At 35.6% G+C, this 16,992-nt stretch overlaps 1 protein-coding gene across 2 annotated transcripts in view; it reads left to right on the forward strand.

Moving 5' to 3' along the window:
* Positions 1–16,992, forward strand: part of ADAM23 (ADAM metallopeptidase domain 23) — a 166,427-nt gene that overhangs the window by 13,729 nt on the left and 135,706 nt on the right. For both annotated transcript variants that reach the window (XM_037849407.1, XM_037849408.1), the window contains exon 3: positions 16,188–16,264. In XM_037849407.1, the coding sequence (XP_037705335.1) occupies positions 16,188–16,264 (77 nt within the window). The remainder of the gene's footprint in view (positions 1–16,187; positions 16,265–16,992) is intronic.

Below are 16,992 nucleotides of genomic sequence, written 5' to 3' on the forward strand. Positions count from 1 at the left end.
TTGGACTTTTGACCTCTAGAACTGTAAGGTAATAATTTTGTTGTTTTAAGCCACTAAGTTTTGGTAATTTGTTCCAGCAGCTATCAGAAACTAATACAGGAGTCAAGAATGATTGTAAGGCTTTTTCCTGGAAAACGAAATGGTGATACTATTTTCCTACATGGGAAAGGCTGGATAGCAAAGTTTAGAAAAAGGCTAAGAGAAAACTGAACCTCTTCAGCTTAGGGCCACCGGCCATGTAAGTGGATATGCCATTAAGCTGGCTGGCTGTGGTCTCAGGGCAGGTCAGGATGAGATGAAATGTGGGAATCATCAATGTATAAATGATATTTAGAGACTGGGGATTTTACACCCATGGAGAGAGCCTATTACATTAATTATGGAAAGAGAGCTTAGTAGCTTCTAAACAGGCCACATACAGACTTACTCCCTCTCATCCTTGCTGTTTAAATTATAGTTGTTTTCTTTTGAGTCACCAAATGACATTTCAGAAGATAATAAGAAGCTGCCACTTTGGAAGGGAAGAATGCGACAAAATGTCAAAAAAAGACATTTAGTCTTTTAAAAGATCAAATTTCTGGACTATGTAGATAATTGCAGCCGTTTTATTGAGATATATTCACATACCACACAATCCACCTGAAGTGTACAATCAGTGGCTTTTAGTATAGTCATAGAGTTGTACATTCATCACAACAATCAATTTTAGAGCCCCACAAGAAAAACCCCGTAAGAAAAACCCCATACCCCTTAGCAGTTACCTCTCAATCCTCTATCCTTCCCCAGTCCTATATATAACCAATAATCTAATTCTGTCTTTATAGATTTATATATATTTACATTTTATACAAATGGGATCATACCATATGTAGTACTTTGTGTCTTGTTTCTTTCCTTTAGCATAATGTTTTTTAAAAAAATTGTTTTTTTTTTAAATTATAGAAATTGTAGGTTGACATAAAAGTCATGTAAAAATGCAATGTTCCCATATACCCCTAGTTCTTGTTTGCTAATGCTGCCAGAATGCAAAACACCAGAAATAGATTGGCTTTTATAAAAGGGGGTTTATTTGGTTACATAATTACAGTCTTAAGTCCATAAAGTGTCCATCAACAAAGGGTACCTTCACTGGAGAAAGGTCATTGGCATCCAGAAAACCTCTGTTAGCTGGGAAGGCATGTGGCTGGCGTCTGCTCGCTCCCAGGTTGCGTTTCAAAATGGCATTCTCCAAAATGTCTGCATCAAAGATAATGGTGTTTTGGGGGGACATAATACATCTAAACTAGCATACCCCCTGTGCTGGTTTGGAACTGTTGTGTACCCCCAGAAGACACCATGTTATTTTAATCCACCTATTGTGGGTGGGACCTTTTGATTAGATTGTTTCAATTGGGATGTGACTCACCCAGTTCAAGGTGGGTCTTAATCCTTTACTGGAGCCCTTTATGAAAGGATAAAAGGCAGAGACAAATAGAGAGGGCAGAGAGATGAGAAACTCCCAGAGAAGCAAGAAGGAACCTTAACTGCTGAGAGCAAGAGCCATTGAAACCAGAACCCAGAAGAGAAGGACCAAAAGGCATCACCATGTGCCTTCCCATATGACAGAGGAACCCCGGATGCCAGCAGCCTTTCTTCAAAGAAGGTATCCTCTTGTTGATGCCTTAATTTGGACATTTTCATGGCCTTAGAATGGTAACTTATAACTTACTAAATCCCCGTTGTTAAAAGCCAGTCCATTTCTGATATATTGCGTTCCGAAACACCCCCCTATTGTTAACATTTTGCATTAGTGTGGTATCTTTGGTACAATTGATGAAAGAATATTAAAATATTACTGTTAACTATAGTCCATAGTTTGCATTAGGTGTATTTTTTCATTTATACCACTCTATTATTAACACTTTGTAATAGTGAAGTACGTTTGTTATAATTCATGTAAGAACATTCTTATACTTGCACTATTAACCATAGTCATTGTCCACAATAGTGTTCACTGTGTTAAACTGTCCCATGTTCTATCTAACTTTCCTTCTACTAACATCAAGGACCCCAAATTTCCCCCTTTCAATCACATTCATGCATGTAATTCAGCACTGTTAATTAATTACCCTCACAATAATGTGCTACCATCCCCACTATCTATTTCCAAACATTTACAATCAACCTAATTAGAAATTCTGCACAAATTAAGCATCAGCTCCCCATTCTCTAACTCCATTCTTTCCCCTGGTAACCTATATTCTAGACTCTGTGAGTTTGCTTGTTATAATTAGTTCATAGCAGTGAGATCATACGATATTTGCCCTTTTGTGTTCTGGCTTATTTCGCGCAACATAATGTCCTCAAGGTTCATTCATGTTGTCACATGCATCAGGCCTTCATTTCTTCTTACAGCTGAATAATATCCCAAAGTATATATATATATACCACATTTTGTTTATTCATTCATTTGTTGATGGGCACTTGGGTTGCTCCTGTCTTTTGGCAATTGTGAATAACTTGCCATGAACATTGGTGTGCAAATATCTGTTTGCATCCCTACTTTTAGTTCTTCTGGGTATATACCTACTAGTGGGCTTGCTGGATGCTATGGCAGTTCTATACTTAGCTTCCTGAGAAACTGTAAAACTGTTTTCCACAATGGCTGCACCATTTTGCATTCCCACCAGCAATGAATGAGTGTGCCTGTTTCTCCACATTCTCTCCAACACTTACGGTTTTCTTTTTTCTTTTTTTTTTTTTTTTAGTAGTAGCCATTCTAGTAGGTATACAATGGTATCTCATGGTTTTGATTTGTATTTCTCTAATAGCTAGTAATGTTAAGTATCTTTTCATGCTTTTGGGCCTTTTGTATGTCCTCTTTATAAAATGTCTATTCAAATCTTTTGCCCATTTTTAAATTGGGTTGTTTGTCTTTTTATTGTTGAGTTATAGGATATCTTTATATATTCTAGACATTAAATCCTTATCAGGTATGTGGTTTCCAAAAATTCTCTCCCATTGAGTAGGCTGCCTTTTCACTTTCTTGACAAAGTCCTTTGAAGCACAAAAGTTTTTAATTTTGAGAAGTTCCCATTTATCTATTTTTCTTTTGTTGCTTGTGCTTTGGGTATAAAGTCTAAGAAACCATTGCTTACATGATCTTGAAGATACCTCCCTGCATTTTCTTCTACAAGTTTTATGGTCGTGGCTCTTATATTTAGGTCTTTGATCCATTTTGAGTTAATTTTTATGTCATGTGTGAGATAGGGGTTGTCTTTCATTCTTTTGCAGATGGATATCCTGATCTCTCAGCTGCATGTGTTGAAGAGACTCTTCTGTTCCAGTTGAGTAGACTTGGCAGCCTTGTCAAATATCAGTTGGCCATAGATGTGTCTATTTTTGAACTCTCAATTTGATTCCATTGGTCAATGTAGCTGTCTTTATGCCAGTACCATGCTCTTTTGACCACTGTAAATTTATAATATGCTTTAAAGTCAGAGTTGTGAGTCCTCCAACTTGGTTGGAGAAAGTGTTGCAGAAAGAAAAGAGTTTGCCTGGAGTGTATATTTAAATGGATTTTTAATTTTGGGGCTAAGATAAACTGTGAAAGTTATTATAGTCTAATATTTTTAGAAACAGTTCATGTTCTACAAGTAGTTTTTATTTTAGACCATTTATCAAGTATATTTAACACATCATGTCCTCTCTAATAATGACTAACTAAACATAGACTTGGTATAGTTATTAGCTTATCTCAGGTAAAAAAAATCTGCTGAAATAGCTATAATTGAAATAAAATAAAATTGTAAAAATTGCCTGATTTCTCTTTCTTTTTCTTTTTTTTCAATGTTCAAGAAAATACTCCTTTTTGCCATTTAACTCAAGTGTCAGCCAAGTAAACAGATGTCAGTATGAAGAGATTCATACAGTGTTTTCTAGTTATTTCATTGCTAGATTTCAAAATATAAACTTTATTAAAATGGTAAGTGACTTTGAGAAGTCTACATTATTTAGTAGGATGTAGGATTTCTTTTGTTTTGTGACTTAAGATCAGGTCAATCCACTAAGATGGGAGATACAGTTTAAACTAAAATCAGTAATTATATATTTTTAAAAATTCCTAAAATGTGTTATGTAACAACATGTATCTAAAAACAATTTGAAATATTAAAGCAGTTAAGATAGCATGGCTTCCAGCATATGGAAATGAACTTCCAGGAAATCAAAGGTAAGCACTGTGTGTTTATTAGGAGTACATGCATGCACACACCTATGACCCATGTGGTTTGTTAGAGAACTGTCATCCTCCTTTGCTAATCATTTTTTTTTTTGTAATTTGAATACATATATACAGGATATATGAAAATTATGCTCTTGGACTCAAATCCTTTTGGGGGAGTTTGTAGTACATAATATACCCCTTAGGTTCCAAAGTGACTATTTATTAAAAATTGTTTATTTTGAAACCCAGTGAGTGGGTTGGTTTATACTGACTTCTAAGTTTTTCTCCCCTACAGTTTTTTTCCCCCAGTAGTCTCAGCTTTCTCATTTAAGCCCTAGCTATTTCAGACAGTATGGTATCTGCTGAACTGTACTTTCCTCATTAGTTCTTTCACTGGATTTTTTTTTTTTTTGGTATCCCTAATATTCCTTCATTTATTTACTCATTCACTTAACCATTCATTTATTCATTCATTTTGTTTACTTCTTAATTCACTTATTTACTTGTAGATATGTATTAGAGCATTTATCTATGTGCTTTGTGTCAAATTGCCTATTCCATGTCTCCACTTGGACATATACTTTGCATAACAAATTTTTAATAGGTGCCAAACAGAGGTCCTGAATCCTCATCACCTCCTTTCTTGCAGTCTTTTCTGTCTCTGTAAACTGCTTGCTCCTTCTGGTGAGTAAGATAAAAAAAAAAAATTGGAGTTTTGTTCATAACCTTTATCTAATCTGTAAGTAACTCCTTTTCCCCATCCTGTTCCCATCTACCAGAATCTGACCACTTCTCATCAACTCCTCTGTTACAACTCAAGTTCAACCCATTGTTACTTCCTATTATCAACCCATTATCACTTGGATCATTGCAACAACCTCTTAACTGGGCCCTCTGCTTTCTCCTTGCACCCCCCTTTGCCCCCCTCTTTAGTCTATTCTCAACACAATAGCCTGAGTGAACTTTTAAAAATAGAATCCAGATCAAGTCACCCTCAGCTCAAAATCCTCAGTGACTTCCTGTTTTATTTAGAGTAAAAGGCAGCAGTGTTTTCACAGTAGCCTACAAGGTTGGCCCTCTTACCTTTCTAACTTCATTGCCTATGATGCTCTCTTTGATTCACTGCACTTGAACCAAATTGACCTTAATGCTGTTCCTTAAATATAGAACATACCAGTATGCTCATGTGTCAGGGCGTTTATAACTATCTGCCTGGGAATCTTCCACCAGCTATCCACATGGCTTGTTCCTTCACTTCCAAGTCTTTGCTCAAATGTCATTTTTTTCAAAGAGTCCTTCTCTGACCATTCCATTTATAAAATTATCACTTCTCTTTACTACAGACTCCCTGACTCCATTAGCCACTTTATTATTTTCTTCTATATATACTTATCACCATCTAACTTGTGTTAAATTTATCTGTTTATTGTATTTATTACCCCCACCCCCTCAGACATACTAAAATGCAAACTCCAGAAGCCCAGGACCTTTGCTGGGAACATAGTAGGTGAACAATAATTATTTGTTGAATGAATAAATGATATCATATATGATATAGAAGCCAATGAGGTAGCATATGGTCTGAGGAAGTAGATATAATCCAAAGTACTATTTTTTTTTTCTGTATGTCTTCAAGTCTCCATGTAATTTCTGGGTTCTCATTTGGAAATAAAAATTGGTTTTAATGCACCAAAAACATTCCCTGGACATGATGAGCTACATTGTTTGATTATTAAAATAGACATAATGATCAATATTCTAAATTTTAGATTTTAAAATTGTATGGATACAGGCTGAGTGGTTGACATTTTGTAGAAATCAATGGAAATTGGATGTTAGAAAAAATTAAGTCACATCAGTATTAGCTTTCCCATGTCTAGCTTTGGGCAAAGTATGTGTAGTGCACATGATATTTGTTTTGAATAAAATTGTGAAACAGGACAATTGTGAATCTGGGAACAGGCCTAATAGTGTTACCTAGCCAAGGACAGAGAGCTGGACACAGCTGAGAACCAGAGTATATAAAACTCTAATCCATATTTGCAGGACTGTGCAGACAAAAGGAGGCTACAACCCCAGTAACACTCAACTTAAGGGACACATTTTGCAGAGCATGTTCAAAGAAAGCGAAGACCTGTTAGGACTTAGAAACACCATTGTCAAAAAACTATGTATTTAGAATGAGCTTTGAGCAATCTTATAAGCAGAGCCTGAAAGTATTTCTGCAAATAGCAATAATAGCCCAGGCTTAGAGACCTCAACAAAAATCAGCTCTGGGCAAGAATAGTGTGGTACCCACCAATGACGATCAGTAGAATCAGGATATGTCAAAAGAAGAGAGATCTGGCCTTTACTGGTCTGCTTAGCTTCTTTTGGTTACATGTTTTTAGTAGTTTCTTACTGAGGGAGAGCTGGAAATTAGTATTTGAAACTACTCCATATCATTTGCGGTTTGTTGGCTCTAACAATGTTCAAGTGAACTGTATAATTACTGCATCAAAATTCTCATTTCGTATTTCAGACTCATTCATTCTTAGCTAATCCTTTTACGGTCATCATAAAGACCTGTGTTAAAGAACTTTCTTTTGCCCTAAATAGGCATTTGAATTGACTTGAGCCCACTGGGCTGTTGTAGCCAAATTCTGAGGTCCAGACTGGGGCAGACCAAGGAAGTACAATTCCTCATAGAGTGCTGCCTTAGGAGGCTTTTCTTCCTTCAGGATAGTGTGAACATTTTATAAGCAAATTAAAAAAGATCATGCAATGAGTCAAAGACATTAAGCCTGGAGTTTGGTGTTTTTGACTTTCCAAAACTTATACCCTATTTCTATGTTTTTATTCATTTTACTTAGTGGGTGTTCAGTAATTCTGGCTAGAAAGCAAAATATGTTCTTGCTTTATGACAAAAGCGTTAGCAGAGAGAGAAGCACTCCCTGGAGTTGTATAGTTTGGTGATGTAGGACTTGATGAAAGAGAACAAAGTGAATCACACCTTAGTTACTAGATTAATGCATCAAATTAAATGTTACTATTCAGGAAGGCAGCGGAAAGAAACTGCTTCCATGGTAACTGTTGTCATAGTTGTAGTTTTACTTGTCTTTCAGAAAATATATTAATGCTAAATAATACAGCTGTAGTGATACTTGTAATGGTTTACCCATTTTTAAATAGCAAGAGCACTGAAGGCTTGTGATTTAACCTTTGTCTTGAGTTGGCATTATCAATTTAATATCCTTCAAACATTAATCGTAAATATATGGAAGTCATTTTATGTAAATGTCCAAAAATGCTTTGTTGGTGAAAATGTGTTGTTACCTAGTCCTCCTTGTGGCTAAATAGTCACTAAGGAAAATCTTATTATGACCCATTAGGGCTGTAAAGAAACACTTTCCTCACACCCCCTCACAGTTTTAGATGTAGTTTTTCTTCTGTGACTAACCATGAAGAATTTTAAAATAAATTTTTAGTACAGCGAAATCATTGTTTATTCACTAGAATGCTTGGATTATCAGTGTCTATTATTCCTCTTTCTCTTCTGTGTCCTTTTGCTGTCTGTATCAAATTTTAAGGGTTCCTCAAAAGGGGGTGGGGGTAGGTTTGTAAAGAGAGGAAGATGAAACTGTAATCTCTTTAAAATTGATTTACTTAGAAACAGTTCTTGTAAAAGATTTGATCAGAAGTTAAAATTCATGCATCCATGCCATCCTTTTTTCTCTGTCATCAAATTGGATTATTGAATGTTGGTTAGATTTCTTTTGGAGTGGAAGTTCCATCTTTCTTGACTAGATCAGCACAGAGAACAAAGTCAAACAAGGACCTGCTTCCTTTGCCGGGAGATGCTGATTTGTTTGTGTCTTGTGAGAAGAGTGTGCTTTGCTGATGTTTTGGTCTTGATGCTGTAGGATCCTTCAAAGTCTAGGATTTCAACTTACTAGTTTAAGGCTGAAAGAGAAATTGATTAATAAAACACATTGGCATTTTTGAAGGTGTGTGTATTCGTATTACTTACTGATTTCATGAAATTTATTTTAGAATTAACTTTCATGTTTTAGTTCTCACCACAATCCAAATTGCACTTTTTTAACACTCCAGAATGGAAGGCATCCTGTGTTCTATTTGAAAGAGATGTTTCTGAAGCAATCATTTGTTAGCAAACACTTGGAAACACACTGAAATTTCATCCTATTAAATCAATACTGGAGCTGAATGCTGTCTATCTATAAATGCTAAGAAAAGCTTCCCCATGATCTTTCCTCAGCTTTCTCCAGCCCCCGGTATTCTCATTCTTCAAATTCCAATCACTCGTTGCCCATACTCCAAATTCAGGAATAATCATGTTTAAATAGCATGTAGTGTTTTAAAAAAAATAACAGTTATTAAAGTGTATTTTTTACTCTTTGTGATTCTCATCCCATGTCCCTAACCAGATTATAAACTTTATGGTGTTAATACTATCTCCTATATCTTTATATGTACCACTCAGGGTAGATAGTCAATGCATATTTGTTAATGAATTAACCAATAATACTGCGAATTGGAATATGCTAGAAGGAAACATGATAATTTCTCTTCCACAAGCCATCTATTTAAATGCATCTTGACAGGAATGTTCAGCAAATTACCTTAATTTGCAGAACTGCCTTCATGTAACATTTGCAGCTGTTCCACTTCTCAGGGTAATGATTCATATTATTTTAAAGACACGACAACTTGAGCAAGGTCAAAACATAAGACATAATAGCAATTAGCAATAAAAATATAAAATTTGCAAGTTTTGCGGAGTAGAAATACACACTGGAAGTTGCTAGAAGGTAAGCCAGCTGTATTGGAAGATTACTTTTAAGATAGGTCTGACTGATGCCCTTTCCAAAGTTAATTTATTTTCTTCCTTTTTTCTTTCTTCTTCCACTTTACTACCTCCTTAAATTGTTGGGCTCTTATTATGTGGCCAAAATTCGCTAGGAATTTACTCTTACGTTATTATATAATTTAATCCTCACACTTCTTGTTGGTAGGTTAATATTTATATTTTAATGCTGAGAAAACATTGAGGCTCAGAGGTTTAAGGACTTCTGGCATAAAGGCTGGCACTTTTTCTCACTGAGCTGAAGCTAACTCCTCACATTTCTTCTTTTGATGTGTGACCTTGGACAAAAATATCACTTCAGTGCCTTTTAAAAAGGTTTTTCTACTTTAAAAGGGTAATGAAAATGTCTGCCCTACCAACCTCATGGGATGCTGTATTGTTCTGGATATACATGGTAGTTTTTTGAGATGACTAAAGCATGAAAAATGTAAGGCATTATTATTTTTATTATATACCTTTCTGTGAAATCACCAACATGCTAAATTAGAATAAGGGATTAGAATCAGATTGTAATTAAAAATGGTCTGTTTAGATTTTCTTTTGGACTTTAACACTCCTAAGATTAATTTGGAAAAATAAAAAAATTAAAATTAGAAGTTGAGATGAAGAAAACTCTAGATTTGTTAAGGATTGTGGCTATAGTAAGGATTGTGGATAGTGTTGTATAGTTGGTGTTTTTTTTTTTTTTTTTTCCCTGCATTTTACAGAGAAAAGATCCATAAACTGGACTTTAATGTTTCTTCTGGTATGGGGTACACCCAGACTAGTCATCTACAGGAAAGCCCCTGTTTACTCTCAAAAGAAAGTGACAAATTCAACTTATTTCAGTTTAAACATGGCTGTTGATTTCTTATTGGAATTTGTTTATTTGAGTCATCGGATTCTGTCTCATGTTTTTATACGAAGAGAAAAACATCATTCAGCCTCGTTGGCCCAAGGCTTCCCCAGTGAAGTCTCCTCTTTCCGCAGCCAACCGTTTCAACAAAGCAGGCTTCCTCTGGAATTCAAAGGTCATCTCATATCTGATTAGCTGATTTCTCTCTTCCCTTCTTGTTAGTTGGTTTATTTCCAAATCTGTCTTCTCTAAAATATCATAAAATGTCCTGAGTCCCCAAAGAAGGTGAAGTTTGCGATCCTGTGAACTTTTTCCCACTATATTTGAAGAAAGTGGAATAGAAACCCTTGAAGGGTCTATTGAAAAATCATCAGAATGGGGGGAAAGCATCAGCAAAAAGATAAAAGGAGAGAAAATACTGCCTGAAAAGATTATCGTTTCTGCATGTGTGTATTTGATATTTTAATAAACAATATTATCATAGCAAAGAAGGAAATAAAAATGAGAAAAAATTATACTCTTTTGAAATTAACTGTTTAGTCTAGTTTTTTTTTTTTTTTAAACCTTTTCCATGATTCCTTCCTGTAGAAGCAATCCTGCTTCTAACTGTAATTGCAGCATTTTGTACTTTGTAGCTCCCTCTTTCCTAGAAGCCAAGCTCCACAGCCGTCTTCTTTGGGAAGCAGAGCTTGAATAATTCGGCTTGTGTGTCTGCTCAGTCCTGCTTGATACCCATCAGGGCTTCTGAATCCCGTTTGTAAAGCATTTTACAAATAGGCTACTCTGGCTATGTTCCCTTCGATATTTGACTGTTACCCGGAATAAACCAAAAATGTCTAAAGAGCAGGGAAACGTCTTTCAAATTTTCTTCTGTTTCCCAAACCCTTTATACTGCAGTATGGTATACAATATACTAAAGTAAAATGTGTGATCAGAGGATGTTGTGATTGGTAGTGTAGATATCCCCAGTTCTCCAGGTTGCTTACTTTCTACTGAGTTATGTATCATAATATTTTCTGAATACTGTGAGAGTGCTGACTTTTAATTTCCCATTTCCAGTTCCAATGATGTGCATCCTCTACAGAACTCACAACACTTGCCAAGTAGTAAAGGCTATTGATTGAACACTAATTAGGTGTGAAGCATTGTTGCATGAAACAGATATATCCTGCAAATGTCTGCTTTTTATTTCTATAAGTAGATAGTCACCTTTTTCTCTTGTTTTCATGCCCATGTTAATGTAATTATTCTAGAATATATGTCCTAAGAAAACATAACTGTTTGTTCAGCTTATGTAATGTGTCTTACCAAAACATAAAAGGAGAGAAAATACTGCCTGAAAAGATTATTGTTTCTGCATGTGTGTATTTGATATTTTAATAAACAATATTATCATAGCAAAGAAGGAAATAAACATGAGAAAAAATTGATTGAACACCTAATTAGTGTTCAATCAATAGCCTTTACTACTTGGCAAGTTTTGTGAGTTCTGTTGCTTAATATCATAACATCATTTGATGATGGGGTGCAAAAGAAGTCTTAGCTGAGGAACTTAACAGTCTTTAAAAGTTTTTTGAATATGTTACCATTAGGTGCCATCTCCTAAAATGAAAGAAAACCCAGCAACCAAAGCACATTATTAGGATGTGTAAACTGTTCTTCTGTGAAGGAGGTTTGTGTATATAATTGAGTTGAGTTGTTTTTGTTTATAGAGCTCCTGTAATTTCACTGAGCCAGATCGTGAGTCAAAAGAATAATGCCAAAGTGCACTGGCAACAGCTGTTCTCAGTCCTTCAGGGTGGTAATTCTGAGTCCAGGGATGTGCTCACTCTTGTCATGAAATGATGCTCTTTGCCTATAAAATCCTGCATTTTCCCACAGAACTATTATAGTGAATGTCCTTATAAAACAAGTGTCGTCGTCAAGGCTATTTAACAGATATCCTGAAGGAGCAAAACACCATTCATGACCTTATGTGTAGTGTGATTTGTGAACTCTACTCTGAAGTATTCCTACGATCTGATTTTGAATTACTGAACACATTCTAAACCTAGCTGTATAGTTCCCTTCTTTGTAAAGTAAGAGCAATACTGTAGGTAGTCTTTGTATTTACAGTTGATTTTAGGTGCTGCCAGTCAGTCAACTCTAAAATCATATTTGATCAACCATAAATGATGTGGCTTTATGTTATAAAATTTTCTATTACCTGAGCCAGTCTTCTAATTTTTCTACCATTTGCAAGAAGTAGGCTAAAATTATGTAAAATCAAATAATGCCCAACAATGTAATTTGTAAAATGACAATGATGAGAGCTCATTTTACTTGATTTAAAACATATTTAAAATTGTTATCAAAACTGCATAGTATTTTTAAAAAATAAAATACCTAATAAATTGAAATGGAGTAACATAGAGATTCCAGAAGTTAAAAGTTATTTTTAATCACATAGAAGACAGAACAGAAATAAAAGAATGATAGGAAAAAGAATCACCTGTCAGATAGGTATTTTGGTGTAAACAAGAAATCGGTACTCTACTTACAAATGCAGAATATATACAATGCAAAGAGAAACAGAATGTAAGAAAAATAATATACACCAGTGTTTTGAAAAATACTTAAAATGGATACAGATATATTAGATGAATATGCCAATTCTATTTGATACATGTGTAAAGAAGATGAATGCTGTGAGGAAATCTTAAATCATTTTATAGAAAAATGCACCGCTTTTTTACAATTAAAATAAATTTGAAATAAAATGTTAAAACATTCTTATTGATGAAGGTAATAAAAGATTTTTCCCCTTTATGGAGTTATGCAATTTTTGGAGAAACAGGTATGTTGTTGATGGCATTATAAATTATTTCAGTCATTCTGGAGAGTATTCTGTCAATATGTTTGAATCATAGTGATGATGATGATGACGACAGCATCTTTTAAAACTTTGCTCAAATACCACCTGGTCAGTGAAGTCTTTTCGTACTCTTCTGCCCTGGGTGTGGCTCATCCTTAATTTCGGTGTGCTTTAGACACACTGAGGCTGGCATCTCCCTAACTGTGCTGAGTGAGTTCTTCCCTTATCTCTTTGGGTCCTCATGACAATCCTCAGTGGTGGGAATTTTTATCTCACATTTTACGGATGAGAGGATGAAACTTATGACTTGTCACAGTGTTAGCAAGTAATAGGAGTCACTTTGTACCCAGGTCTGTCTGACTTCAAAGCCTGCTTTTCTAATCACTGTATTTTATTGCCTTTCGTAATACAGGACTGTTAAATCAGTTATAACTTTTGATCTGGGATCTGCACTTTAAAATTTACTGTTAAGGAAATAACCCAAAAGGGGATAAATAAGTGAGAATACGGCAGCTATAACAGACCTCAAATGTTAGCAGCTTAAACCAGAAGCTGATTTCCATGTTATATGTGAGTGTGGGATGAGCAGTCCGGGACCGTAGGCAGCTTCCCCATGCTGGGGGCTTTGGAGTCTTTTATCTTATGGCTCTTTCATCTCTAGGGGTTTCCATCTTGTCTCCATGGTCCATGATGGCTCAACCCCCACATCAGCATTTCAGTCGGTGGAAGAGGGAAAAGGGGTGTGACTGGGGTGTTCCATTTCTTTATGGGGAACACCTACAAGTTGCACTGTAGCTATACTTACATCCTGTTTGTCAGAATGAAGTCCTACAGGCCCAGCTAGCTGCAAGAGAGGCCAGAACCATACAAAATGACAGTAGAGGGAAGCTTGTTGTCTTGGCCACAGAACAAATTTGAGATTGTACACATCATTTAGCATGCCACATAAAGCCCCCCAGTCTCTAGTTCACCTTTCCAGATTCATGGTTTGACATTTCCTTTGCAAGCCATTTTCTTACTGGTCATATTTATTTTTCACTCTGTATTTTTATTCATGTTTTTTCTCCATGCCCTGAAAGTCTTTCTTTCCTTAACAGGTGGATACTTACTCATCTTTTAAAACTTTGCTCAAATACCACCTGGTCAGTGAAGTCTTTTCATACCCTTCTGCCCTGGGTGTGGCTCAGCCTTAATTCCTGTGTCCTTTAGACACACTGAGGCTGGCAGCTCCCTAACTCCTTCCCTGGGGACTGCTGCTTTTTGAAGGGTGGGGGCTTTTCTGAGTACAGCCATCCATGTACACATAGTGGGGCTTAATACAAGTGTGTAGAATGAGTGAGTGAAAAAAGCAAAAGAAAAACCCAATGCTATTTGCTAGCTCTTTCAATAAATTCTGTTAAACTGAAGCTTGTCACTTTGATTCAGTATAAATTTAATAATTAAATTGTATAATCCCAGTAATTGTATAACTCTTCACCAAGCCATCTTATTTTGCAAAGTGTGTTGTTAGGATTTGAACCTGTTTCATTGCTTGTGTGCTGTAAAATGAGCCTTTTACTGGATCACTGTCAGGTTTTTCTTTGTGTTTATAAGGATGCCCAAGGAGGTACATTTATCAGCTCTTTCAGGACAGGGTGCTGCTAATGAACTCTTCTCTATCATTTAATGTTTTTAAGAGAAAATGGTCCTAAGGATCTATCTTATTGTCAGGAAGTAAGGTATTCCATCTTTATTAAAGCTTTTGGGATCCAGGGCTGAAGAATCTCTGCTCGTACAAATTATTCATTGGTATAAAAGTCTTCATGCAAAAATTAATGCAAGTTGCAGAATGAATTCAGGTTAACAACTATAAGATATTTGTTTTAAATAGTTATTGGTCCTGCTGCTGCTGACAGAGATGCAACTTGATGAGACAGATTTTTCTCTCTCATGAGGTTGTCTGGACCCTGCTCCATTTAGTTGTGTAGGATTTGGCTTGGCATCCCATGGTGTTAGGGATCTAACTGCCTTCTCTCTCATTGTTCTGTATTTAAAATTTAATGTCCTTTTTATTTCATTACATTTATTGACTATTATAGAATGGCTGTCTGTTTAGCAGTTGAGCTTAACTGGAAGTAGAAGTCATACTTTATTTGGATAATTTTATGGCTTTGGCATAGCAAAATATTCTTGACAGTACATATTTGGCGAATTAAATGAAGACTCCTATATTTTGGGCAAGGGTCACTGAACTGCAAGGTTTCAACCGTTTGCAAGACCCCCATGGTATGAATTGTGGAGCTCCTTCTAGGGGAGGGCTGGGAATGGAGCTCACATCACTGTAGGTGGAGGAGGAAACAAAGTGATTCCAAAGTCCTGAGGAAGAAGAGATTCATGGGAAGCATGTCAGTTGGGCTCCCCTTGAGGGATGGGTAGGGTTTTGATAGCCAAAAATAAAGGAGAGTGCAAAAAGGCACATGGTTTGGTATTGAGGGGAAGGCGGTAGAGGAAAGTATAGGAGGGGTAGGACGCTGGGTGTGTTCTTGCCAGTTTCCCATTGCTGGGCTTGTGGCACTTCACAGGTTATTTGCCACCCCTCTGTGCCTTAAGATTGAAGCCCTGAGGAGGGACATTGGAGAGGGAAGGGAGAGGGGCTCTACCTGTTGCATTTTTCCTTCTCTAATTTTTTTTGTGATAGGATGACAAAGGAGAGTTTTATCTCAGATAATACTTTGACAAAACTTCATTAAGTTGTTCATTTATATTATTCAAGACACTCCTGTGAGCTGTACCGACGTTTAACTCCTGGTAAATATGATTCATGTTTAGATGGGATTATCTTTATATTAAGACACAATAATTAATGACAGTATTTGTAAATGTGTGATTTTTTTTAAAGAGGAACATGAAATCTCAGTATTCCCAAAGGTGCAGGTTCTGAGTGCTTTCTGAAGTTGGAAGGGTTGTTCTATCCCATTTTACTGTCACATTCTGCTGATACATCATTTAGAGAAATTTCCAGTTTCTGATGAAGAGCAGAGCACTGACATGATTTTTTACTTAGGTGTGCAGAAAGAATTGGTTGGCTCTGTGCACAAAATAAGCTTAAGTAAAGCTTTAATTAGTCAGAGTTTTGTGTAGTTCATCATGGATACTTTGGAAGTACAGCAGACTATGCTTTGTTATTTAATCACAATGGATTCATTTTAAAGGACTGGTTGTCTTTTATTAGTTTGTTGTTGCTCTAATATTTAGACCTTCCCAGCAAAGCCATAACAACTTACCTAGTCTCCTTTTAAAGAAATGAATTGCTACATAAAAATACATAAAGAAATGAATTGATATATAAGGAAGCTGCACTTACTAAATATCATTCTCGATATGACTGTAGTCAGTCTTAAAGACAGAAAAGTAAGCTAAGATTCTTTCTTCCTTTTCGAATCTATAGGCTGTCCATCTGGCCCAGGCAAGCTTCCAGATTGAAGCCTTTGGCTCCAAATTCATTCTTGACCTCACATTGAACAAGTAAGTATTTGGTCATAATCCTGTTAAGAAACAAGTACAATAAAACTTCATTTCCTCGATATTGGTTTAGTCAAGATAATTTCTGTTGTTGGAGCAACCTATATTTTCCAGCTGATTATATTTCATAGAGCATTTATAAAATATAAATAGTCTGAATAGAGTTAATTCTGTCTTTTATTCTTTTCCTGATAGAAAAGACACTTAACGTTTAACATGTTAAAATATCTTACATAAAAAGAGTTTATTATATAGTACTTAGATATTATGATTTTAAATGGAATAAATGTTTCCTTAATGTCAGTTAGTTAAATGTTAGTTGCAATCATTACTGTATATAAGAAGCATGATAAATTACTGATTCAAGAATAGACTCCAGTCTAGAAATGTTGTCCACTTTATTTTTCATTATGCAATTCATATGACTTTTGTATGAAGAACAAAATGATAACATGCAGATGCCTGCTTTGAGAAGAGTCTTTCCTTCATAACTTGGCTCTAAAACAGTTTCTTAGAAATTTTGGTCTTGATAAAAATTTACCTGATTTTCTCTTGAGTTTGTGTCTATGTTGATATTTTAATATTATTTCCTAAACTGGAACCAGTTATACAAATGTATAAAGTGTGAGCAAGAACTTTTGACTTAACTAGGGCTCTTCTGCTTCAACTAGAGGTGGCGGGCCTTTGGTGAAAAGAGATTTCCTTTATAATTTCTTTAGTTACAGAAACCC

This window comes from Choloepus didactylus, chromosome 9 (genome assembly GCF_015220235.1).
Source record: "Choloepus didactylus isolate mChoDid1 chromosome 9, mChoDid1.pri, whole genome shotgun sequence".
Lineage (NCBI taxonomy): Eukaryota > Metazoa > Chordata > Mammalia > Pilosa > Megalonychidae > Choloepus > Choloepus didactylus.